This window comes from Geotrypetes seraphini, chromosome 4 (genome assembly GCF_902459505.1).
Source record: "Geotrypetes seraphini chromosome 4, aGeoSer1.1, whole genome shotgun sequence".
NCBI classification, from domain to species: Eukaryota; Metazoa; Chordata; class Amphibia; order Gymnophiona; family Dermophiidae; genus Geotrypetes; species Geotrypetes seraphini.
Window position 1 is genome coordinate 13,731,783 of NC_047087.1, and position 26,146 is coordinate 13,757,928.

Genomic DNA, 26,146 nt, shown 5'->3' on the forward strand with positions numbered 1-26,146 from the left:
CTCCTTTCAATTTAGTGAAACAATTTAGGCTGGCCTCTGTTTTGTATCTTCCCGAGGAGGTGCAAACGATCTGCAACTGAAATATTGTTTGTTTATGAAGTTATTGCCCTGTTGTATTGCTTTACCCCTAATAAAAAAGATGTTAAAAGCCAAGAAACCGCTTTGCATCCTTGTCTGCTACGCCTGATCAGTCTCTTGTGCTTTCCCAGTGCACCTTTCAGCTGCCCAACCTTCTGAGCCGGGTTCCAGAGCCTGTATTTTATGAGTTGTTCCTTCAGTACTCGGATCAAGGAGGGAAGATCCTGCTGTGGCCAGTTCCTGTAGAGAACACAAACTTACGGACCACCACTCAAAGTAAGAACATGGGGCTAGAGCTACCACATGACTGTAGAGGGAGACGTCCGGGGAAAACTGGACATGTCCTCTATTTTAGAGGACTGTCCGGGCTGCCGGACAAATTTTCCAAAACCCAGCATTTGTCCAGGTTTTGGAAAGCCTCTACAAGCTTCAGCCGCATTTGGAGGGCCTCTGAGCCTGCGTGGATGATGTCGCAAGCATCTACGCATAGTCTAGGCCCGCCAGATGCGGCCGGAGCTTGTCGCAAAGAGAGAAGGCTTTCTGGAGGCGGGGCTGGAGGGTGGGACAGGAAGTGGATCCAGGCAGGGCTGAGGCAGAACAGGGCAGGATCATGTGTCCGGGGTTTTCTTTATTTAAACATCGTAACCCTAGGGTGACCAAAACCAGGGTTTTCAATTTTGGCCAAAACCAAAATCGAAACTGGGTGGCATGCCTTCCCAATAAAAAGTGGGCTGAACCAAAGCGAAATTCAGTCAGCCTCTACATGACTGTACCTTAAACACTGAACAGGAGGCTTCTCAAGGGGAGGAGGCCAAGGCTCTCTGTGTATGGTCTTTCTTCTATTTAATTTGTCTTCCTGAGCTTGAGCGCTGGTACGGTAGGTGGCAGAGGAGTAGTATATCTGATCTGAAGCCCCTTCTTTGTCTGCACAATCCGTTTTGATCTCATCCTCATCACCATTGTCAACAACCATGGGCTGAGCACAGAGAGGCATCCAACACCTTCTTGACTATTTCTTTCCATTGATTTCTGTCTAGACCAGTGGGGTTTAGTTCTCGAAGCGTTGCTTCATCCTCTTTCTTGATCTTGTCCATTGCTTTCTTCAAGTGCATGATGAAAACACTTCATGATACTAGACTACACTGCCTTAGAAACATAGAAGATGACGGCAGAAAAGGGCTACAGCCCATCAAGTCTGCCCACTCTGCTTACCCACCCCTTGTCTATGCCCTAATGACCCAATTTCCTTATCTTGACCCTCGTAGGGATCCCACATGGGTATCCCATTTATTCTTAAAGTCTGGCACGCTGTCTGCCTCGATCACCTGCACTAGAAGCTTGTTCCAATGATCAACCATTCTCTCTGTGAAGAAATACTTTCTGGTGTCAGCATGAAATTTTCCGCCTCTGAGTTTGAGCGGGTGCCCTCTTGTGGCCGAGGGTCCCTTGAGAAAGAAAATATCATCTTCCACTTCGACACGTCCCGTGAGGTACTTAAATGTTTCGATCATGTCTCCCCTCTCCCTACGTTCCTCGAGAGTGTAGAGCTGCAATTTGTTCAGTCTCTCTTCGTACGAGAGACCCTTGAGCCCTGAGATCATCCTGGTGGCCGTCCGCTGAACCGATTCAATTCTGCGCACATCTTTACTGTAATGTGGCCTCCAGAATTGCACACAGTACTCCAGATGAGGTCTCACCATGGCCCTGTACAACGACATTATGACTTCAGGCTTTCGGCTGACGAAACTTCTATTGATACAACCCAATATCTGCCTTGCCTTAGATGAAGCCTTCTCCACTTGATTGGCAGTTTTCATGTCTGCACTGATGATTACTCCTAAATCTCGTTCTGCTGAAGTCCTAGTTAAAGTTTCTCCGTTCAAGAAGTACGTCCTGCAAGGATTTCCACTTCCGAGGTGCATGACCTTACATTTCTTAGCATTGAAGCCTAGCTACCAGATTGAGGACCAACTTTCCAATGTTATATCTTGGTTATTCTTCACAAAAAAATGAATTACACTGGATTGCAAGAGTCATCTGGGTAAAGTATGGGTTCAGCTGAGGGAGATCTTGCCTCACCAATTTGCTTGACTTCTTTGAAGGTGTGAATAAACATGAAAGAAAGCTTTCGACAAACTTCCTGGGATAGGAGGCAAAGTTCAGTTGTGGATTAGGAATTGGTTATCGAATAGAAAACGGAGAGTAAGATTAAATGGCCATTTTTCTCAATGGAGGAGAGTAAACAGTGGAGTGCCACAGGGGTCTGTACTGGAACCGGTGCTATTTAGCTTATTTATAAATGATCTGGAAATTGGAACGACGAATGAGGTGATTAAATTTGCAGATGACACTACACTGTTCAAAGTTGTTAAAACGCATGCGGATTGTGAAAAATTGCAGGCGGACCTTAGGAAATTGGAAGACTAGGGGGCTCATAATCGAAATGGAAATATGTCTAAAAACCGGCCTAAATCGGCACTTGGATAATCAGTAACACAAGTCGTCCAAGCGTCGATAATCGAATCGGGTTTTAGATGTATCTAAAAATGACTTAGGCCTTCACAGTGCTGCAGTACGCCCAGAGCTAAAAGGGGCGTTTCAGGAGGAGTGTCGAGGGCGGGATTTGGGCGGGACGTGGGCTGTCCTAGACTTAGTCGTACTGCATGTATAACCGAAAGTTTTACAACACTGCCTAGACTTGGCTCCCAGTGATTTCCAGAATCCATTTCAAATGCTCCTGCCTGGCTTTTAAGATCATTCACGGCATCCTTCCTCCCCTAATCCCACTATCCTTTAACTCCTCGAGTCCTGACTCCACCAGACCTGCCCAAAGATATAAACTATCCTTCCCCTCTCTATGTGGTATTCTCTATGCAGGTAAACTGGGAAAATCTCTTCTCTTCAAAATCACAGGTCTCTGGAACGACCTTACTATCCCGTTGCGGAACCTGGGCTCTCTCCAACTATTCCGCAAGCAACTGAAAACTTGGCTCTTCTCTAACATGCAATTCTATTTTCCCCCTTACTCTTCCATTCTATATATAAGCTCATGTAAACCTTTTCCTTTCTCTTCTTATATTTTAAGTTCTTGTAAACCGTGCCGAGCTCTACTTCCATGGAGAGGATGCGGTATATAAACTTAAGGTTTAGTTTAGACGGAACTTGGACGTTATGACTTAGGCCATCTAAAACCAGGTCTAAGTCCACAGAAGGTATCCAAAGTGACCAGATAAGCACTGCAGACACAAAGTACAGACCCCCACACACTGCCCCAGTGATCACTGAGCCCCCCCCCCTAAAAATCATAATAACAACTTTACATATCTGCCTCCAGAACATCAGCACCTGGCAGCCTGGCAAAAGAAAGCCTAGTAGAGCTGCACAGAGGTGGCTTAAGTAGTCTTGGGGGTGGGCTAGTGAACCATGGAGAGGAGGACCCAGGCCCATAAGTCACTCTAATCACTGCATTCATGGTGAAACATGTGCACCCCCCAAAACCTTTTGTACTGCTATATAAGTGGCACCTGCAGCCATAGGGGCTATTGGGGTGGTAGATAGGTGGGTCTAGTAGGTTCTGGGGGTGTTTTGGGGGGACTCACCATGACCTATAAGGGAGTTGTAGTGAGATGTATATGTGGCACCCTTTGTGTGAAATTCACAGCAGTGTCCTGTAAGGTACCCCACTACTCTGGTGCCAGTCCATCACTTTTTTGGCTCCGCCCATGCCCAAAAGGTCTTTTCCTAAGTGTTTTTGACTTGGCAAATTTTTGGACGAAAATGGGGTAAAAAGTTGGACGACTTAGTGGTCTGGACGATCAGATGGCTGGTTGTACAGTTAGATGATTTTTAAAAAAAAAATATGTTGGACGTATTTTTCGAAAATGGATCTTTTCCCATGTCCGACTTTGGGCGACTAGCAACATAGGCCTAAAACGGACTTAGACGTTTCTTTTGATTAGGCCCCTCCATGCGTCCAAGTGGCAGATGAAATTTAATGTGGACAAATGCAAAGTGATGCACACTGGGAAGAATAACCCAAATCACAGTTATCGGATGCTAGGGTCTACCTTGGGGGTTAGTGCCCAAGAAAAAGATTTGGGTGTCATCATCTGTCATAATAAAACCCTATGCACTCATGCGCACTTCAAACGCCATGATCCCTGACTCCTTGATCCGTGCGTCTGTTGCGCTGAATGCGCAGTAGGACCCTGCGGCGATTTCTCTATTGGCCTCCATTCTCATGCGCATATGTGCCAATGGCTTCCCCCTTCCCACACCCACAAGCCTCAAACCCTTTAAAATCCTAAGTAGCAACATTCTAGAACTCAGAGTGTGATGTCATAATGCCTCATTCCACCAACGCCTAAGCTCCGTCCTCATCTGCACAAGCCTCAGACACTTTAAAATCCTAAGTAGCAACATTCTAGAGCTCAGATTGTGATGTCATAATGCCTCATTCCACCAATGCCTAAGGTCCGTCCTCATCTGCACAAGCCTCAGACACTTTAAAATCCTAAGTAGCAACATTCTAGAGCTCAGATTGTGATGTCATAATGCCTCATTCCACCAATGCCTAAGGTCCGTCCTCATCTGCACAAGCCTCAGACACTTTAAAATCCTAAGTAGCAACATTCTAGAGCTCAGATTGTGATGTCATAATGCCTCATCCACCAACGCCTAAGCTCCGTCCTCATCTGCACAAGCCTCAAACACTTTAAAATCCTAAGTAGCAACATTCTAGAGCTCAGGTTGTGATGTCATAATGCCTCATTCCACCAATGCCTAAGCTCCATCCTCATCTGCACAAGCCTCAAACACTTTAAAATCCTAAGTAGCAACATTCTAGAGCTCAGATTGTGATGTCATAATGTCTCATTCCACCAATGCCTAAGCTCCATCCTCATCTGCACAAGCCTCAAACACTTTAAAATCCTAAGTAGCAACATTCTAGAGCTCAGATTGTGATGTCATAATGCCTCATTCCACCAATGCCTAAGCTCCATCCTCATCTGTGCAAGCCTCAAACACTTTAAAATCCTAAGTAGCAACATTCTAGAGCTCAGATTGTGATGTCATAATGCCTCATTCCACCAATGCCTAAGCTCCATCCTCATCTTCACAAGCCTCAGACACTTTAAAATCCTAAGTAGCAACATTCTAGAGCTCAGATTGTGATGTCATAATGCCTCATTCCACCAACGCCTAAGCTCCGTCCTCATCTGCACAAGCCTCAGACACTTTAAAATCCTAAGTAGCGACATTCTAGAGCTCAGATTGTGATGTCATAATGCCTCATTCCACCAACGCCTAAGCTCCGTCCTCATCTGCACAAGCCTCAGACACTTTAAAATCCTAAGTAGCGACATTCTAGAGCTCAGATTGTGATGTCATAATGCCTCATTCCACCAACGCCTAAGCTCCGTCCTCATCTGCACAAGCCTCAGACACTTTAAAATCCTAAGTAGCGACATTCTAGAGCTCAGATTGTGATGTCATAATGCCTCATTCCACCAATGCCTAAGCTCCGTCCTCATCTGCACAAGCCTCAAACACTTTAAAATCCTGTAGCAACATTCTAGAGCTCAGATTGTGATGTCATAATGCCTCATTCCACCAATGCCTAAGCTCCGTCCTCATCTGCACAAGCCTCAAACACTTTAAAATCCTAAGTAGCAACATTCTAGAGCTCAGATTGTGATGTCATAATGCCTCATTCCACCAATGCCTAAGCTCTGTCTTCATCTGCACAAGCCTCCAACACTTTAAAATCCTAAGTAGCAACATTCTAGAGCTCCGATTGTGATGTCATAATGCCTCATTCCACCAATGCCTAAGCTCCGTCCTCATCTGCACAAGCCTCAAACACTTTAACATCATAAGTAGCAACATTCTAGAGCTCAGATTGTGATGTCATAATGCCTCATTCCACCAATGCCTAAGCTCTGTCTTCATCTGCACAAGCCTCCAACACTTTAAAATCCTAAGTAGCAACATTCTAGAGCTCCGATTGTGATGTCATAATGCCTCATTCCACCAATGCCTAAGCTCCGTCCTCATCTGTGCAAGCCTCAAACACTTTAACATCCTAAGTGTTTGAGGCTTGTGCAGTTAAGGTAGAGCTTACAGGAACGGGGCAGGGACAGCGACAAAACTCGCAGGGAAATTGAGTTCCTGCAGGGACGGGAAAAAATTTGTCCCCGTGTCATTCTCTAATGTATAATTTATTAAACAACAATAACAACAACAACAAAAAAACCCCAAAGCAAGTGGCAAATAATTCTGCAGCAGTGGTCCTTTGAAATTATAGGATGTTTGTCACGCTTCGCTATGAGGTGGGGTGAAGGGGGAGGAGCTAGGCCTGCAGCTGAATGTCATGCCTACCTCTACCTCCCACAGGCTCTCTGGATACCACAGCTCTAAGAAGGTTCTTCCTGGTGGATGGACTGTCTGGCAGAACTGAGAGCCTGAGTAGTGAGCCCAAATTGGTCACAGTCGCAACAAGCTTAACCCTAAGGTAAGAATACTTCTGGCTGAGAATTTGATCTGTTTCAATAACTACCAACTAATAGAAATCCTGTAGAGGCTTACACCACTGCCCTCCGTTGCTTTGTAGGAGATGGACTTCAGGAAGTTTGGCAGATTAAGGGTTAAAAGCTATTTGCTGAGATCGCACACAGGGTACTACTGTCTGCCTGAATTAAATTTTGATAGTGTCTCTGGCTATCATCCAAATGGGATCACAATCGGCTTCATAATCTAATGCGCACTGTAGCCACATATGAGATGAGATACCTATAGCGGTCTGACCTTCCGAAGAGAGGAAATGGGGTTATTAATGGTACTTGATTAGAGCTGACTGAAGAAAGGCCCTGAATGATAAAGTGACTTGCCCAGAACTGCAGCTTATCTGGGGCACAGCTGGGATTAGAGTCGGGGAAACAGTACATAAAATTATGTACCTGTTCTGTGGCAGAAAGGAGTCGTGAACTCGCATCCCAGAACTCCCGATCCAGTTCTTCTGTGTTCTGCAGACCAACACACTGCTGGGTTCTGCATCTTCCTGAAAGAGCTGGGGCTACTTTGAGCTTGACCGATCCGCAGAAGGTCAAGCTCTATCCCGCAACTATCTCATGCTTCCGCTGTGATCCCAGCACTTGAATGTTTGAACCCTTTGCTGAGAAAATCTAGGGGGTGGAATTAGCTCTAAATGTCTCTTTAGCTATAAATGGCAATATTATTATTAAGACTTAGCCAAAAAGAAAGAGTTTTACCTCATGCAAAATTGTCATTTCTTTAATAAGACATTAACTATTTTTTCTGAGGCCCTCCAAGTATCTACAAATCCAAAATGTGGCCCTGCAAAGGGTTTGAGTTGGAGACTAGAGAATGACACGGTGACAAAATTCATCACTGTTCCCGTCCCCGCGGATAACCCCATGTCATTTTCTAGTGTCTATTTCAACCTCAGTCCTTCTGCACCAGCATTCTTCAAAGCAAGGCTTGAGGGTCAGTGGCTGGGCCCATTCATACTGATTCTTATGTGAGCCAAGTTTAGGATAATGAAGCCATTGTGACATCACTGATGAGTTTGGATCATAGGCATTGGTGGAATGAGGCATTATGACATCACAATCTCTGCTCTGGATACCAGAGACTGTCATTCTTTGGTGTCTATCTCCATCTCAGTCCTTCTCCACCAGCATTCTTCAATGCCAGGGTTGAGGGTCAGTGGTTGTGGCCATTCATACTCTGATTCTTCCCTCTCTCCTTAAAGAATGACATGAAGATGGTTTCCCGCGGTTATCCACGGGGACGGGAACGGTGATGAATTTTGTCACCGTGTCATTCTCTAATGGAGACCACTGCACTAGACTCTTGAACTGGAGTTACTGACCTGGCTCAGTGCCATCAGGATAGGAGATTTCCTGATTTCTCGAACATATTTCAGGCAAAAACCAGGCCTGGCTCAACCTGTGGAGGTGACCTGGAATTGGCTGGTGACTCTAAAGCTGATAACTGTTGCTCCACAAACCTAAATTTACTCTGTTTTTCTACTACTACTAATCATTTGCATAGCGTTACTAGACATACACAGAGCCTTATATCAAAACACAGAAGAGACGGTCCCTGCTCAAAAGAGCTTACAATCTAGTCAAGACAGACAAACTGGGCAAGAAGGTGCATCAATACACAGTGCTCAGGTGGGGGAATTACAGAGGGAAGGATAAGACAGATCTTGGTGCTTAGAAGGCGGGTTGGAGTTTGAAATTGAAAGCAGCTTCAAAGAACTGGGCTTTCAGTCTGAATTTGAATATGACCAGAGATGGAGCCTGACGTACCGAGCCAGGCCTTTGGTCCAGGCAAAGTAGGAATGACGGAGTCTAGAGTTGGCCGTAGAAGAGAAGGGTACAGATAAGAGAGACTTGGCCAATGAGCGGAGTGCTGGGGTGGGGGGGCATGGGGAGAGAGGAGAGATACTGAGGAACTACAGAGCAAATACACTTGTAGGTCAGTAAAGGGAGTTTGAACTGTATGTGGAAATGGATAGAGAGCCATTGAAGTGACTTGAAGAGACGGGTAGACTGGGCAGAGCGACATTTTAATGCATCAACTAGATCAAGGGTGTCAAAGTTCCTCCTCGAGGGCCGCAATCCAGTCGGGTTTTCAGGATTTCCCCAATGAATATGCATGAGATCTATTTGCTTGCACTGTTTTCATTGTATGCAAATATATCTCATGCATATTCATTGGGGAAATCCTGAAAACCTGAATGGATTGTGGCCCCCGAGGAGGGACTTTGACACCCCTTAACTAGGTTGACAAGAGTTTAGTACAAAGTCAGAAGAAAGTGTCTCCTTGAAATAGAGGCCTCTTTGCTTGCATCAAAAGTTATGCTGTGGCCCCCCTATGATTTCTCTTATCTTTTACAGTATATATCTGCCAACCAGTAATCCAGGAAGTCGGCCTCCTTTCCTGCTGAGAGTGAAGTATGCCAAAAAGGATGCCAAGGGGGGCACCCAGGTGAGTGTTTGTCAGGGGAGGGGTCCATATGAATTTTTCCTTCGGGGATCTCACTGTATCCCAGATACACCACCATGCTAAGCAACCTCCACTTCCATTAGCAGCAGGAGATGGCATTAAAAAGACATAATTTCCTGCTGCCGTAGAACCAAGATGGTAGAAACCCAAAATGTCCTGACAACAAAGGTAGAAAAAAGAGTATTCTTTAGCACTCTCCAGACCGGTATAGGATCTTACAAGCGGGTATATATCTCATCATGACCAGCAGGTGGAGACTGAAAGAAGCCTGGCGAAGCTAAAAGAAAGGAACAAACAAAACAAAACTGCAGACTGTGTACAAGATGCAGACAAAATTTATTGTGACAAGAATAAAAATATATAAAACCCTTTTACCAATCAAGGGACCCGACACGGTCCGTGTTTCGGACAAAACTTCGTCAGGGGTCCATGGTAAAAAAAGGGAGGGCTAAAATATGCCACAAAAAATGGAAAATAACAACGCTTTACTACTTGTTGGCGATCCTCGGTGAACTTGATACACAGGCATTTCGGTTTTATGATAGTTGTTATTCTCCATTTTTTGTGGCATATTTTAGCCCTCCCCTTTTTTTACCATGGACCCCTGATGAACGTTTGTCCGAAACACGGACCGTATCGGGTCCCTTGATTGGCAAAAGGGTTTTATATATTTTTATTAGCTGATGCCCCGGCGTTGCACGGGTATTTAATTATAGCAATAACACTGTAAATGGATTCAAATAAAGATACTTTATAGTGGTGAATGAAATTATTTTTTTACAGCTTAATAAAAAGTACAATATTCAAATTATAATGTGAAATATTTGACAAAATGAATACAATACAACTAACGCAAAACGTGATTATAAACAACAATTTTAGTTTCACCTCCTGGAGCAAGAACATATAAATTGTTGGGTGAACCCACCCTTGAGCAAGCAACATAGAGTTGTGGGCCGCGAGACCCCCAGAACATATCACCCCAGGTAGTGAGGGATCTGCATACCAAGTTTCGTTCAAATCGGTCAAGCCGTTTTTGCGTGATCGCAGCACATACACACATACATACACACATACATACCTCCGATTTTATATATATAGATTCTTGTCACAATAAATTTTGCCTGCATCTTGTACACAGTCTGCAGTTTTGTTTTGTATGTTCCTGGTTGGCTTTTTCTGCAGATTAGCTTGGACCCCTTTTTTTTGCTTTTGAAGCTAAAAGAAAGTAAATTAGCAGGCAAGAACCTAATTTCTCCTTATTTTGAATTTATTAATGGGAGTATGTTAGCGTTTGGACATATATGTGCATCACAGATTTTTATAACTGCTCTTGGTGTGAATGATGTTTAGGTCTTTCCTGTTCTTATAACAGAGCTATTTTTCTTTATTTTATCTTTTATTTCTTTTTTGTACATCACCTTGATCTCTATTAAGCCTAAGTGGTATATTACATTTTTAATAAACATATATTCAATGGTTGATTTTGAGGGAGGAGGGTGAAGCTTGATACTTGTTTTCCTAAGACAGTATTGTGCTTGTTTGAATCAGTTTTTCTGTACAAGTTTTCTTCCCCTTTTAATAAACCGCGATGAAATGCTCCACTTTGCTCTCAAAGGAACTCTATGAGCAGCGTGGTGCATTAAACGCGGCCCCCTGCGCTAATAACCGCTATCGCGGTTTAATAAAAGAGGGGGGGGGTGTTGTTTGGTTTGCCTTTATTTGAAAATTCCTAAATAAAAAGTTTAAAGAATCAAATTTAAAACTGTCAGCGGGGGCAGGGCTAGGCTAGGTGAGGCAAGGGCCTTCTTGCAGTCGGATTCTGTAAGTTCCCTTAGGAATAGGGTTACCAATGTCCGGATTTCCTTGCACATGTCCGGGTGTCCGGATGGCTTTTCAAAACCTGGCACTTTGTCCGGGTTTTGAAAAGCTTGGAGCCAATCGCTGTCGGGCAGGAGCACATCCGCGGATGCGTTCCTGCCTGCGAGAGCTTTGTGGCTTTGTGCACCGAATCAGTTAGGAAGAGGGAGCTGGCTCAAAGATAACGCCGCATCGATCGCACCGTGGACCGGCGGTTGAAGAACACGGGGCTAAGTCGTGGGCCAGACCCCGCCCATCCATACCCAATCTCCACCCCAGACCCCGCCCCCATAATAGTACTAATTGCACCTTGCACGTCCTGTGCCTCATCTGGAAGCCTTCCCTCTGACGTTACAACGTCAGAGAGAAGGCTACCGGTTCAGGCGCAGGATGCCCGTAGGAGCCACTGCCCATGGCTTTGTGCACTGAATCAGTTAGGAAGACGGAGCTGGCTCGAAGATAACGCCGCATCGATCGCACCATGGATCGGTGGTTGAAGAACACTGTTTTGGGCCTGATGCATGTGGCTGTGGACCGGCACTGGTCCATGGACTGGTGGTTGAAGAACACTGCTCTAAAGGACACTGATCTCGGAGGCCGCCTAAGAAGCGGGCGTCCCATAGAGAATCGCGTCTGCTTTTATTGAAAGACGCCTTAAATGTAGGCCAGCACTTTACTGGCCTACATTTAAGGCATCTGTCTGGCGCCTACGGAGATGTGTAGGGATGCCTACAGATGCCCAAGGCCACTTCCGGTGGAGACCACGCCTACGCCATGTCTTGGGGGTCCATTCGCGTCTCTATATGTCTCCCTAGGCGTGCGACATATACCTGCATTTTTTTGAAAAGTGTGCATCCCGATTGGCTATGAGACGGTGATACGATGTCTACCGGCACCTACCGTTTGGAGAATCAGCCCCTAAAGTGTGTCTAATCCATGCTTTTCTTTTGTTCCAATGCAGCTTTCCTTTGCAGTGTCTTATACGCAGAGTCAAGAAACATATAAGAGGGACACAGATGTGAGTATATGAAGGAGCAGACCTAATGGTTAGGGCAGTGACCTGAGAACCCGGGAAGATAAGACCAAAGGTCCATCAAGCCCAGTAGCCTGTCCTCACGGTGGCCAATCCAGGTCACTAGTACCTAGCCAAAACCCAAAGAATAGCAACATTTCATCCAGAATCTCAAAGAATAGCAAGATTCCGGAATCCCAGAGAGTAACACAGATTCTAGAATCCCAAAGAGTAGCAACATTCCATCCAGAATCTCAAAGAATAGCAAGATTCTGGAATCCCAGAGAGTAACAAGATTCTAGAATCCCAAAGAGTAGCAACATTCCATACAGAATCTCAAAGAATAGCAAGATTCCGGAATCCCAGAGAGTAACAAGATTCTAGAATCCCAAAGAGTAGCAACATTCCATAGAGAATCTCAAAGAATAGCAAGATTCCGGAATCCCAGAGAGTAACAAGATTCTAGAATCCCAAAGAGTAGCAACATTCCATACAGAATCTCAAAGAATAGCAAGATTCCGGAATCCCAGAGAGTAACAAGATTCTAGAATCCCAAAGAGTAGCAACATTCCATACAGAATCTCAAAGAATAGCAAGATTCCGGAATCCCAGAGAGTAACAAGATTCTAGAATCCCAAAGAGTAGCAACATTCCATAGAGAATCTCAAAGAATAGCAAGATTCCAGAATCATAGAGAGTAACAAGATTCTAGAATCCCAAAGAGTAGCAACATTCCATAGAGAATCCCAAAGAATAGCAAGATTCCAGAATCCCAGAGAGTAACAAGATTCTAGAATCCCAAAGAGTAGCAACATTCCATAGAGAATCCCAAAGAATAGCAAGATTCCAGAATCCCAGAGAGTAACAAGATTCTAGAATCCCAAAGAGTAGCAACATTCCATAGAGAATCCCAAAGAATAGCAAGATTCCAGAATCCCAGAGAGTAACAAGATTCTAGAATCCCAAAGAGTAGCAACATTCCATAGAGAATCTCAAAGAATAGCAAGATTCCAAAATCCCAAAGAGTAGCAACATTCCATAGAGAATCCCAAAGAATAGCAAGATTCCAGAATCCCAGAGAGTAACAAGATTCTAGAATCCCAAAGAGTAGCAACATTCCATCGAGAATCTCAAAGAATAGCAAGATTCCAGAATCCCAGAGAGTAACAAGATTCTAGAATCCCAAAGAGTAGCAACATTCCATACAGAATCTCAAAGAATAGCAAGATTCCGGAATCCCAGAGAGTAACAAGATTCTAGAATCCCAAAGAGTAGCAACATTCCATAGAGAATCTCAAAGAATAGCAAGATTCCGGAATCCCAGAGAGTAACAAGATTCTAGAATCCCAAAGAGTAGCAACATTCCATACAGAATCTCAAAGAATAGCAAGATTCCGGAATCCCAGAGAGTAACAAGATTCTAGAATCCCAAAGAGTAGCAACATTCCATACAGAATCTCAAAGAATAGCAAGATTCCGGAATCCCAGAGAGTAACAAGATTCTAGAATCCCAAAGAGTAGCAACATTCCATAGAGAATCTCAAAGAATAGCAAGATTCCAGAATCATAGAGAGTAACAAGATTCTAGAATCCCAAAGAGTAGCAACATTCCATAGAGAATCCCAAAGAATAGCAAGATTCCAGAATCCCAGAGAGTAACAAGATTCTAGAATCCCAAAGAGTAGCAACATTCCATAGAGAATCCCAAAGAATAGCAAGATTCCAGAATCCCAGAGAGTAACAAGATTCTAGAATCCCAAAGAGTAGCAACATTCCATAGAGAATCCCAAAGAATAGCAAGATTCCAGAATCCCAGAGAGTAACAAGATTCTAGAATCCCAAAGAGTAGCAACATTCCATAGAGAATCTCAAAGAATAGCAAGATTCCAAAATCCCAAAGAGTAGCAACATTCCATAGAGAATCCCAAAGAATAGCAAGATTCCAGAATCCCAGAGAGTAACAAGATTCTAGAATCCCAAAGAGTAGCAACATTCCATCGAGAATCTCAAAGAATAGCAAGATTCCAGAATCCCAGAGAGTAACAAGATTCTAGAATCCCAAAGAGTAGCAACATTCCATACAGAATCTCAAAGAATAGCAAGTAATGTAATGTAATGTAATTTATTTCTTATATACCGCTACATCCGTTAGGTTCTAAGCGGTTTACAGAAAATATACATTAAGATTAGAAATAAGAAAGGTACTTGAAAAATTCCCTTACTGTCCCGAAGGCTCACAATCTAACTAAAGTACCTGGAGGGTAATAGAAAAGTGAAAAGTAGAGATAGAGGAAAAATTAAAAAATAAAAATAAACATTTTAATAAGACAGCATTGATCTAAATACTTTGGAAGGTAGAAGAGAGGAGAGTAACAAGATTCTAGAATCCCAAAGAGTAGCAACATTCCATACAGAATCTCAAAGAATAGCAAGTGCGGGATTAGGGGCAGGACTGGGGCATAACAGGGTGGGGATGGGCGGGTCTAGGGGATCCGGATTTTATGAATGTAAAATCTGGCAACCCTTGTCAGGTGTATTGGGGGGGGGGAAAGAACTAAAAGGAAATGTGTGCCCCCCTCCAGCCCCCAGTTCCTTCTGATCTCCACCAAAATGGAATCCTAGCTACCGCCCTGCCTAGTGAGGAGTAGCCTAGTGGTAGAGCTTCTGTTTTAGCACCCAGAGGCTGTGGGATCAAATCCCAGGGCTGCTCCTTGCGACCCTGGGCTAATCACTTAATCCTCCGGGGCCCCAGGTACAAAATAGATGTTAGTTTGAGTGTGGCTGTGTAAGTACCCACATTAGTACAGTTACTGCACCTACAGTTAGATGCATAGATTAGCGCCATTAAAAAAACAATTGTAAAAAAAAATAATAATTTGGGGGGGTTGGCACCTAACTCAGGAGGTCCCACTGAGGTACCTACCAAAAAACTAGGTGTGGTTGGGGGGTGGAGTTTGGGCATGGAATGAGGTGCCTAAGTTACAGATGCCTACTGGAACCTAAATCACTAGGCCTGATTCTAAAAATGGCGCCGAACTTTGAATAACATGGAGTAAGTATCGTTTTCTTAGGCGCCGTGTCTAGAATCATGCGCTAAAGGGAAAATTCCATAAACTGCACCTTAACGTAGGTTCCAGTAGGCGCCCTACTGATGCCTAAGCTAGCATGGAAACCATTTGAAACGCCAATTAATGTTAAATTCAAAGCGCCTGCCAGTGCCTAAACAAAAGGTGCCAGAATCGCGCCACTGTAGGCGTGGCTGACACTGGAAGTGGTAAAGCACCTACATAGCTGCGATTCACATCAAAGATAGGTGGCGGGAACGTAGGCCGTTTTTAAGGCGGCCGCCAATATCGGCACTGTTTATAGAATCATGTGCTAAATGCTTTATGGCCCATAGGGTATAAAATACAGTAGTGATGTGCTGCATTTGCTGTGTGATAATTCTGTTATCACACACTAGAAGAAGGGCCCCTTAATCTTTTATTGCCTCAGGAACAGGAAAATACTGTACTTATAATACCTAAATAGAACCCACCACCGAAAAAGGTGTGAGCTAAATCCAAAATTCCTTCTCTTCCCGTAAACATTCAGAAAGCGTTTGAAACTGGAGATCTCGTAATTTGGCAAGTTAACTGTCTTGTATGTTGTATATACCACCCAGTCATAAAGGTTCTACATAGCTTAAATGAAACATAAACACTATATCATATTGCATACAAACGGACCACAAGTAAACAGGTTGACCTCTCAAATTCCTGGTGATCTAGAGAGGTTATTGGGCAGGAATGATGCCTACTCAATCCTGCCTATCACAGCTCCAGATTAAAAATGGCTGCCACGACCTCTAATAGCAGCCTCAGGGGTACTACTGCTAGTACCACAAGACTGCCACTAGAGGTCATGGCAGACATTTTGAATCTGGATCATTCCTGTCCCAATGACCCCTAGATCACCAGGAATTTGAAACACGCTGTAGGTCAATGGGGACCCCGGGGGCATACAGAGAGTGGGGAGCCATGTAGGGGGTTACAAGGCTCTTGTGGAGGGTAATGGTTTTTTTTTACCCTTTTGTAGAAGGTACTTAAATCTGATAACAGTCTAATCTCATATGGTAACCCATTCTACAGACCAGGGACAAGAACCAAAAAGACCTGAGAATGGGTAACTTGTTTTTTTTTAACACCACAAATGTTCCTTAAAGAGAAACTGATATAGAGTGAACAAATTAATATGTTTATAATAACACAGATAAAACATTCTGTAGCCATATCCTTAAACACCAGTATGCGTATATACCTGATCCAGTATGTAATTGGGAGCCACCAGTGTAACTCCACAAACCAGAGGTGATAACGTCCAAATTGAGAGTTCCACAAAAAGAATCCTGTCAAAAATGAATGATCTGCAAAGCTCTTAATTCATAGAGAGGAAAACCAGCAAAGTTAAGGGTGAAGGACTCACCTTCAAAGCCCTTCTTCATAAAACCCCAGCATTTATTTATAAACTATTAATTCCATATTCTTCAAACAGAACTCTGAGATCCAACGAACAGAACTTACTATCTATTCCATCTCTTAAGGTTATCAATACAAGACGACAACTTATTTTCTGTTACCGCACCTCAGTTGTGGAACGCCCTTCCAATCTATTTAAGGGAAGAGCAGAACCTTGAGAAATTCAAATGTAATTTAAAAACATTTCTCTTTAAAGATGCTTTTGGTAATTAACGAAACTCTTCGCAGCTCAGATTATTTTTATTGTACTATATTATATTGTCTTTCTGTTGCTCATTTTGTATTTTTCCCTTTTTGTTCTACTTTTCTATATTGAGTTTGTATTTCATCTCCCCCCCTTCCTTGTAAGTTAAACTTTTAATTTTGAATGTCATTATGTACTGTTTTGTAATGTATTGTTTCCCATAAATTGTAATTTTAATTTGTTCATCGCTTAGAAATATGATTAAGCGATTAATCAAAACAATTATTAAACTTGAAACTTGAATGGTCTGAATTTTGTAACCTGTTTCTGGAATTAACCCGTAGCCTTCTGTGCTCCTCTCACAGATTGCCCTGGCAGTCCTGGGGTCCCTCTCAGTTTTGTACGCCATCATGGAAACCAGCAGCTGGGTGCGTCGGTCCAGACTTCAGAGCATAGGCGTTACAGTAAGGAAATATTCTGCTCTATCACCCGGTGACTTAATGGTTGCCTATGACATCTCATTTCAGCAATCTTTAAATCAGACTTAGAGCAGATGGACATTGGCTGGATTTTCCTGGTGGTGGTGGTGGTGGTGGTAGTGAATTAGGACAAGAAGGAAAAATGCAACAAAGGCCATCCATTTGTGGGAAAATCCAGTAGGATTTATTGTTGATGGACCCATTGTTGATGGGCCTTTTCATGGTAGCTTAATTTGCATAAAGATCCTGCTTTTCTCTTCCACAGCTCATAGTGAAGTTTCTGGCTTTTCTTTCGGGAGCACTGGCTAATATTTTCTTCTTTGTCACCCTCGGGACCGGAATCTATTGGCTTATTGCTTTCAAGGTACATTGTGGGTTTCGTATTTTGGAGGGGGGATGGGGGCAGCTTCTTTTTTCCTGTGCACTTTTAGCTCACTTGGAACCAGATCTGGCCTCGTGCGCCTTTCATTTGCAGCGGTTCTTAGTTAAAACCGCGCGAGACAAAGACGGGCCAATGATTGAGGGGGGGAACCCCCTATTATAGAGGAAACAGGCTGTTTCCCTATTTTTTTAGGGAAAAAAGTTGTTTCCTCTGTAATGTGTGTGTGGGGGGTTCTCCCCTACGCTCACCCCCCAACGGCAGTGCCAACACTATTAAGTTAAGTGGGAGGGGTTCCTCCACACACACATCCTCGGAGCACTTTGAAATTGAGTTTAAATCTGGCACGCCGATGTCCTGCGCTCAATTGTCGGTCCGCCGCGTCACCATTTGCAACTGCCTGGGGAGTTCTCCTCTATATTATATCCCTGGCTAACCCTGCACTGGCATCACACTCAAAGACATCTTGGGCTAAATGCTGTAAATGGCACCAACGGCGTAGCAAGGGTGAAAGGCGCCTGGGGCGGTGGTGCCCCTCTGCCGCCCTCTTCTCCGCCCCCCCACTCCTTCCCGGCCCCCCATGCACACCACTTCCCTACCCCGTACCTCTTTTAACTTCCCCGCTGCGAGCAGCATCACCAGCTCACTGCCTGCATCAGCTTCAGCTTCCCCTAGGCGCAGGACCCGGAAGTGATGTCAGAGGGAGCGCCCACGCTGGCGTAAGCAGCAGGTTCGAGTTGCTTCTTGTGCTGGCAAAGAGATAGAGGTTGGGTGGGGGAGAAGCGAAGGCGCAGGTGTTGGGGGGGAGGTGTGGGAAGGAGCGGACCAATGTGTAACTCCTAATTGCCGCCAAACAAGTGCACGAAACATCAATTATTGTTAGCACCTAATTAACTAATTAGTCTGTGATCCATGCCCAAATTTGTGCATCTAACAGACTTTGACGGCTTTTGGAAACTTGCAGCCATGGGCCCTGAATCTGACCTCCAGGTGTCGCTATTGCTCAATGACTGTGACACCCTTCCGCCAGGGGCTTAGTGTTGTCTCTGCAATATCCTCAGCCAGGATTGACTGAGGATCAGAAGACCTGAGCCAGAAATGTTTAAATCTTTTATTTTTTTTACAGATTGTCTAAAATTCTGAGTGGCCCCTGCACAGGATAGTATGTAGCACTGCAACTGAACCATTGGGCCAGCCTGTGTTTTGTCTTTTTGTTGTGTGTGTGTGGGTGGGGGGGGGGGGGGTAATACCTGTATTGGTATCCTGCTCTCCAATGAGATTCCAGGGCGATCAGAGGCTAACTCAAATAGGGCTGTGCCACCAGGAGGCTTTGTTTGTGGCTTTGCTAGGGACTTCCCTTGCCCTTCTGTTTAAAATCCAGCAATCACAGCAGTTCCTGAAGGGGGTTATTAACCTTAGAAACATAGAAAAAAGCAGCAGAAAAGGGCTATAGCCCACCAAGTCTGCCCATTCCAAGTATCCCCTCCCCTGAATTTACTCCCTTAAAGATCCCACGTGAGTATCCCATTTTCTCTTAAAATCCGTCACGCTGCTGGCCTTTATCACCTGGAGTGGGAGTCTGTTCCAATGATCCACTACTCTTTCGGTGAAGAAGTACTTCCTGGAGTCGCCATGAAACTTCCCTCCCCTGATTTTCAGCGGATGCCCTCTGGTGGTCGAGGGTCCCATGAGCCAGAAGATATCATCTTCTGACTTGATGCGTCCCGTGATGTACTTATATGTTTCAATCATATCTCCCCGTTCTCTTCTTTCCTCAAGTGAGTACAGCCGCAATTTTTTAAATCTTTCTTCATACGTGAGATCCTTGAGCCCCAAGACCATCCTGGTGGCCGTTCGCTGAACCGACTCGATCCTCAGCACGTCCTTTCGGTAGTGTGGTCTCCAAAACTGAACACAGTACTCCAAGTGAGGCCTCACCATGGCTCTGTACAACGGCATCATAACTTCAGGTCTCCTGCTGACGAAACCTCTGCGGATACACCCCATCATTTGTCTTGCTGTTCACTGCCCATATACATGGTGCCGTGGAGCTTCCTGAGCCCTGGACAACCCAGCTGAGTTCAGGACATGAACTCAGGCCTCCTGCATTGGGTTAACCCAGTTATTTTAATTTTGTGACCTCCTTGCCAGACAGTTCCCTCTAAGCTGAGCAGGAGTCCTCCACCCACAGTCTCACCAATAGAGGGTGCTGTTTTACTGTCACATTTTTCAATTGTGAGGGACAGGCAAGTTCTGCAGGACTCCAGGGAACATACCTGTCCTTAGCGACTGAAAATATTCCACCCCCTAGTGGTAGCAATGCAGCTGGAGGACACCTGCTCAGCTTAGAGGGAACGACCGTCACAGGGAAGACTGGAAATGGAATCCAAGGTTGTACTGGTCTCGCAACCAGAACCAATGTTGTCTCGGAGAAATGATGTAGCATGTGGCATGGCCTATAGGCAGTGGAACGGGATGGGCTACTAGGGGCCTTGGCCTGACCAATTATGGAGCTTAGGGCAGGCCTCCTCAGGGCACAGCCAGCCAATGAGGTTATCCACAAGGAATATAATCAAGATAAATTTGCAGGCAGTACCACCTCTAAGCTGAGCAGGTGTCCTCCAGCTGCATTGCTACCACTAGGGGGTGGAATATTTTCAGTCGCTAAGGACAGGTATGTTCCCTGGAGTCCTGCAGAACTTGCCTGTCCCTCACAATTGAAAAATGTGACAGTAAAACAGCACCCTCTATTGGTGAGACTGTGGGTGGAGGACTCCTGCTCAGCTTAGAGGGAACAGTGGCACCAGACATCCGGGAAAGCTCGGAAATGCCCTCTTTTGTAGAGGACTGTCCAGGTGCCCAGACGGACTTTCCAAAGCCCAGCAGTTTGTCCGGGTTTTGGAACACCCCGATGAGATTCGGCTGCATCTGGAGGGCCTTTAAGCATGCGCAGGTGACGTCACACACATCCGCGCATTCTCCAGGCCCTCCAGACATGGCTGGAGCTTGTTGGGGAAAATGAGAGGAGGCTTTCCCGCAATATCATGTCTTAGAAATAAGAGCCTTTTGATGCAAATTTCACACATGCTATGGTTCTCTATAAAGTCAGTCTTTTTCAGGTGTGACCCCGTTTTTAAGAAGAATGTACTTTGAACAGATTTTGGATCCAGCCTCTTCAACTGCCGCCGGATCTCTGCAAAGCTGCAGAATGAGAGGGAGGGAGCAGAGCAGAGAGCTCCACTCCTCTCTCTGGCCCTATTCAAATCTTCCAATCTCTCTCTCTCTCTCTCTAGGGTCAGCATTCAACAGTGCAAGTGGCCTTGCCTCCTGCTGGTGGTCAGATTGAGAACGACTTTATCATCTATCTCTCCTGTGCTTTTGCGTTAAAGGTAAACAGAATAGACCTGGGGGGGTCCTGGTTTGGCATTTCTGTCTGAGATCGTAAGAGTATCATTGCTAGCGCTCAACATGCCCCCGAGGGATAAGAAAGCTCCTCTTTTCAGAGCTGGTATAGCCGTGTGTGAGCTTGCTATGATGAGATGTAATGAAGCAGTGGCATAGTAATGGGAGGTGCGCTCCACCCCAGACGCGGTCTTCCCATGGGCGCAGTGGCACCCCTCCACCTCTCTGCCTCCCGCTTGCCTTCTCCCTGCTCCTCGCCATGCGCACCCCTTGCCTTCCCCCTTTTTGGCGCTCTCTCTTCCGGGACCCGCGTCTAGGAAGTAATGTCAAAGGGAGCTGATACCGACATGGGCCCAAGCATGCTGCCCAAGCTGGGGAAGTTTAAAAGGTACTGGGAAAGGGAAGGGGCATGCACGTGGCAGGGGGGGGAGGCCGCCCTGGGTGCCGCTCACCCTTACTGTGCCACTGTAATGGCGTGCAGTCTTTCGTAGGGAGAGCAGTGTTTTCCGAGTCAAATGCACTCAGCTGATCATGATCACTTCCTGTCTTTGCACCTGCCAAACAGTTTTAATTCTATGAACAAGCATCCAGGTCCAACCAGCTGAAAAGCAGGCCGCCCAATAGCCAGCAGCGATACTACTCGGCTCATGCAGTAGTTTGCAGCGTTTCTCGATTTGGTTCCATGTTGAGCAGCAGGCTCCATACTGTTTACCGAGAGCATTCCTTTTTGGTTTCATAGCCCGTCCTTTGGCGCCATCTACTGGTCTTAAGTCATATACCCCTGAGGAAGGCTGTTCAAGCCGAAACATGGACTGTGTTGGGGGTCCAGGACAAAAAGGATTAAAGGACTGTCTGTTAGGCTTGCTCTATAGTTTCTCTATATGTTATATATGCTGTATTTTCAATAAATTGGTTATCCTTACAGTTAGTTGCTCGTGTCCCTTTCCCACTTCTATTTTTGCGCCTAATACTCCAAGCCATTTAAATGGCACAGTTTATATGGCTTGTCCATGGCTAACTGCAAATATTCAGCAGTACTTAACCAGTTCCACTGAATATCCACGGGCAGTGCCTAAGCTGAAATCGGCTAAGGTGTGCGCATTTCAGGGCCGAAGTTGGCATTTATACAATTAGGTGCCGATATTCAGTCCTTAACAAATCACCTTCGAGTCAAAAACAAACTTTAAAGGCGATGGGGGACTGCTTCCTAGAACAAATGGTGGGAGAACCGACAAGAGGAACTGCCACCTTGGACTTGGTCCTAAATGGCATAACTGGAAGGACAACAGATGTAGAGGTCACTGTTCCGTTGGGGACAAGCGATCACAGCATGATCAATTTTAACATTGGCATCGGGAAGGGGAAATGTACCAAGACTCAAACCACAACCTTTAACTTCAGAAAAGGGAAATACGACAGCATGAGACTCATGGTTAAAAAACGGCTCAAGAAAAAGGCAGCCAAAATCAGAACGGTCGATCAAGCATGGTCCCTACTAAAAAACACCATCACCGAAGCGCAGAATCTCTACATTCTGCAGATATCCAAAGGAAGGCGAAATAAAAACAAAGGAGAACCAGCTTGGCTAACTAAAGAGGTGAAGGGTGCAGTAAGGGATAAGAGGAACTCTTTTAAAAAATGGAAACGTGAACACACAACGGAGGCCTGGAACAGTCACAAGGTCGACCAAAAGAAGTGTCACAAGGCAGTAAGAGACGCCAAAAAAGCCTATGAGGAAAAGATAGCACAAGAAGCAAAAAACTTCAAGCCCTTTTTTAGATACATAAAAGGGAAAAAACCAGCTAAGGAGGCAGTGGGCCCTCTCGACGACCAAGGAAGAAAAGGGTGCATCAAGGAAGACAAACAGATTGCGGATAGGCTAAACTCATTCTTTGCGTCTGTCTTTACCAAGGAGGACACTGCATCAATGCCAGAAACAGGGAGAGTATTCAAGGGAGAAAATGAGGATAGCCTTACCACAGTAAATGTGGATTTGAACATGATATATTATCAGATCGACAGATTGAGAAGTGATAAATCCCCTGGACCAGATGGAATTCACCCGAGAGTGCTAAAGGAGCTTAAGATAGAAATCGGAGAACTATTACAATCCCTAGCTAACTTGTCAATTAAAACCGGGCAAATGCCAGACGACTGGAGGATAACGAATGTCATCCCAATCTTTAAAAAGGGATCGAGAGGAGAACCGGGCAACTATAGACCTGTGAGTCTTACGTCGGTTCCTGGGAAGATGATTGAAGCACTAATAAAGGATAGCATAGAGCAACACCTGGAAAATCACGACCTGATGAGAGCTAGCCAACATGGCTTTAGGAAAGGGAAGTCATGTTTGACTAATTTACTTCAATTTTTTGAGGAGGTGAACAAACAAATTGATAGCGGTGAGCCGGTGCATATAATATACTTGGACTTCCAGAAAGCGTTTGATAAGGTTCCCCACGCAAGGCTTCTGAAGAAACTACAAAGCCATGGAATAGAAGGAGATATACTAAGATGGATAGGCAAATGGTTAGAAAACAGATTGCAGAGGGTGGGCATAAATGGGAAGTTCTCGGACTGGGAAGAGGTAACGAGCGGAGTACCCCAGGGATCGGTTCTTGGGCCCATCTTGTTCAATATCTTTATAAACGACCTAGAAGATGAAACAACAAGTAATTTAATCAAGTTTGCGGACGACACAAAACTATGTCGGGTAGTTGGGACACAAAAGGACAGAGAAGAACTTCAGAGAGATTTGAACCAGCTAAAGAAATGGGCAGAAAAGTGGCAGATGAAGTTCAACATAGAAAAATGCAAAGTGATGCACCTGGGTAAGAAAAACAAGGAATATGAATATAAAATGTTAGGTATGACACTGGGCAAGACCGAACAAGAAAGGGACCTGGGGGTACTGATAGACAGGACCCTGAAGCCGTCGGCTCAATGCGCAGTGGCAGCAAAGAAAGCAAATAGGATGTTGGGCATGATAAAGAAGGGAATCACAAGTAGATCGGCGGACATCATAATGCCGCTTTACAGAGCAATGGTCAGACCACACTTGGAGTACTGTGTTCAACACTGGTCTCCCTACCTAAAGAAGGATATAACCCTACTGGAGAGGGTGCAAAGGCGAGCCACGAAGCTAGTTAAAGGTATCGAGAATTTGAGCTACAAAGAACGCCTCGGAAAACTGGGATTGTTCACCCTCGAGAAGAGAAGACTGTGAGGAGACATGATAGAGACTTTTAAAATACTAAAAGGATTTGACAAAATAGAGCAAGAAACATTGTTATTCACATTGTCAAATGTGACTCGGACAAGAGGTCATGGACTGAAACTGAGGGGCACCAGGCCCAGGACAAATAGTAGGAAGTTCTGTTTCGCACAACGAGTGGTGGACGCTTGGAACGCTCTCCCTGAGGAGGTCGTGATGGAGACCAGCATTCTGGGTTTCAAGAGCAAGTTGGATGCACACCTTCTTGCAAATCACATTGGGGGATACGAGTAAACAAGGTTTCTCAACAGGGAACACCTGACTTGGTCTCCGCGGGTGCGGGTCGCCGGACTGGATGGACCTAGAGTCTGATCCGGCGAAGCCATTTCTTATGTTCTTATGTACACCAACTCAATTGGGTTGCCCAACACTCGTAAATATCGCTAAGCGCCTCCCGCTCATTTGACTGTAATATTTATAGATTTCCGCGGCGACTCATTTCATGGGCGCTCTGTGACTCATGACTCACTCTTTCTTAAATTAAGTACAGCATTTCTAAGGGAGTTATAAAAATTCAAAAATCAGTTAAAAGGTAGTCCAAGGACCTGTGAGGAAGCAGGTGAGTCATGGGTCGAACGGTACCCATGTGAAATTAGTCACCGCTGAGGTCCACAAATCTTACAGTCAAATGAGAGGGTGGACGAGTGTTGGACAGTCCAATTGAATTGATATTCAGTCCTTAACTGCATAAAGGAAGGAGTGGCCTAGTGGTTAGAGCTATAACCTCAGCACCCTGAGGTTATGGGTTCAAATCCTGCACTGCTTCTTGTGACCCTGGGCAAGTCACTCAATCCTACATTGCCCCAAGTACATTTGATAGATTGTGAGCCCACTGGGACAGAGAGGGAAAATGCTTCAGTGCCTGATTGTAAACTGCCTAGATGACCTTGATAGGTGGTATATAAATACATGAATAAATAAAAAAGCAATCCTGCTGGTAGGCATAAGAACATAAGAATAGTCCTACTGGGTCAGACCAATGGTCTATCAAGCCCAGTAGCCCATTTTCATGGTGGCCAATTCAGGTTACTAGTTTCTGGCCGAAACCCAAGGAGTAGCAACATTCCATACAGAATCCCAAAGAATAGCAAGATTCCGGAATCCCAAAGAGTAGCAAGATTCTAGAATCCCAAAGAGTAGCAACATTCCATACAGAATCCCAAAGAATAGCAAGATTCTGGAATCCCAAAGAGTAGTAATATTCCAGAATCACAAAGAGTAGCAAATTTCCATACAGAATCCCAAAAAATAGCAAAATTCTGGAATCCCAAAGAGTAGCAACATTCCATACAGAATCTCAAAGAATAGCAAAATTCCAGAATCCCACAGAGTAACAAGATTCTAGAATCCCAAAAATTAGCAACATTCCATACAGAATCTCAAAGAATAGCAAGATTCCGGAATCCCAGAGAGTAACAAGATTCTAGAATCCCAAAGAGTAGCAACATTCCATACAGAATCTCAAAGAATAGCAAAATTCCAGAATCCCAGAGAGTAACAAGATTCTAGAATCCCAAAGAGTAGCAACATTTCATACAGAATCTCAAAGAATAGCAAGATTCCGGAATCCCAGAGAGTAACAAGATTCTAGAATCCCAAAAAGTAGCAACATTCCATACAGAATCCCAAGGTATAGCAAGATTCCGGAATCCCAGAGAGTAGCAAGATTCTAGAATCCCAAAGAGTAGCAACATTCCATACAGAATCCCAAAGAATAGCAAGATTCCGGAATCCCAAAGAGTAGCAAGATTCTAGAATCCCAAAGAGTAGCAACATTCCATACAGAATCCCAAAGAATAGCAAGATTCCAGAATCCCAAAGAGTAGCAAGATTCTAGAATCCCAAAGAGTAGTAACATTCCATACAGAATCCCAAAGAATAGCAAGATTCCGGAATCCCAAAGAGTAGCAAGATTCTAGAAT

General features: G+C 44.7%; 1 protein-coding gene across 4 annotated transcripts in view; it reads left to right on the top strand.

Annotated features, from left to right (window-relative positions):
* Positions 1-26,146, top strand: part of LOC117358884 (meckelin-like) — an 88,785-nt gene that overhangs the window by 37,834 nt on the left and 24,805 nt on the right. For 3 of the 4 annotated variants that reach the window (XM_033940703.1, XM_033940704.1, XM_033940706.1), the window contains 7 exons: positions 210-354; positions 6,475-6,592; positions 9,009-9,099; positions 11,939-11,995; positions 17,056-17,154; positions 17,435-17,533; positions 20,842-20,937. In XM_033940703.1, the coding sequence (XP_033796594.1) occupies positions 210-354; positions 6,475-6,592; positions 9,009-9,099; positions 11,939-11,995; positions 17,056-17,154; positions 17,435-17,533; positions 20,842-20,937 (705 nt within the window). The remainder of the gene's footprint in view (positions 1-209; positions 355-6,474; positions 6,593-9,008; positions 9,100-11,938; positions 11,996-17,055; positions 17,155-17,434; positions 17,534-20,841; positions 20,938-26,146) is intronic. The other variant, XM_033940705.1, reaches the window with a different exon arrangement.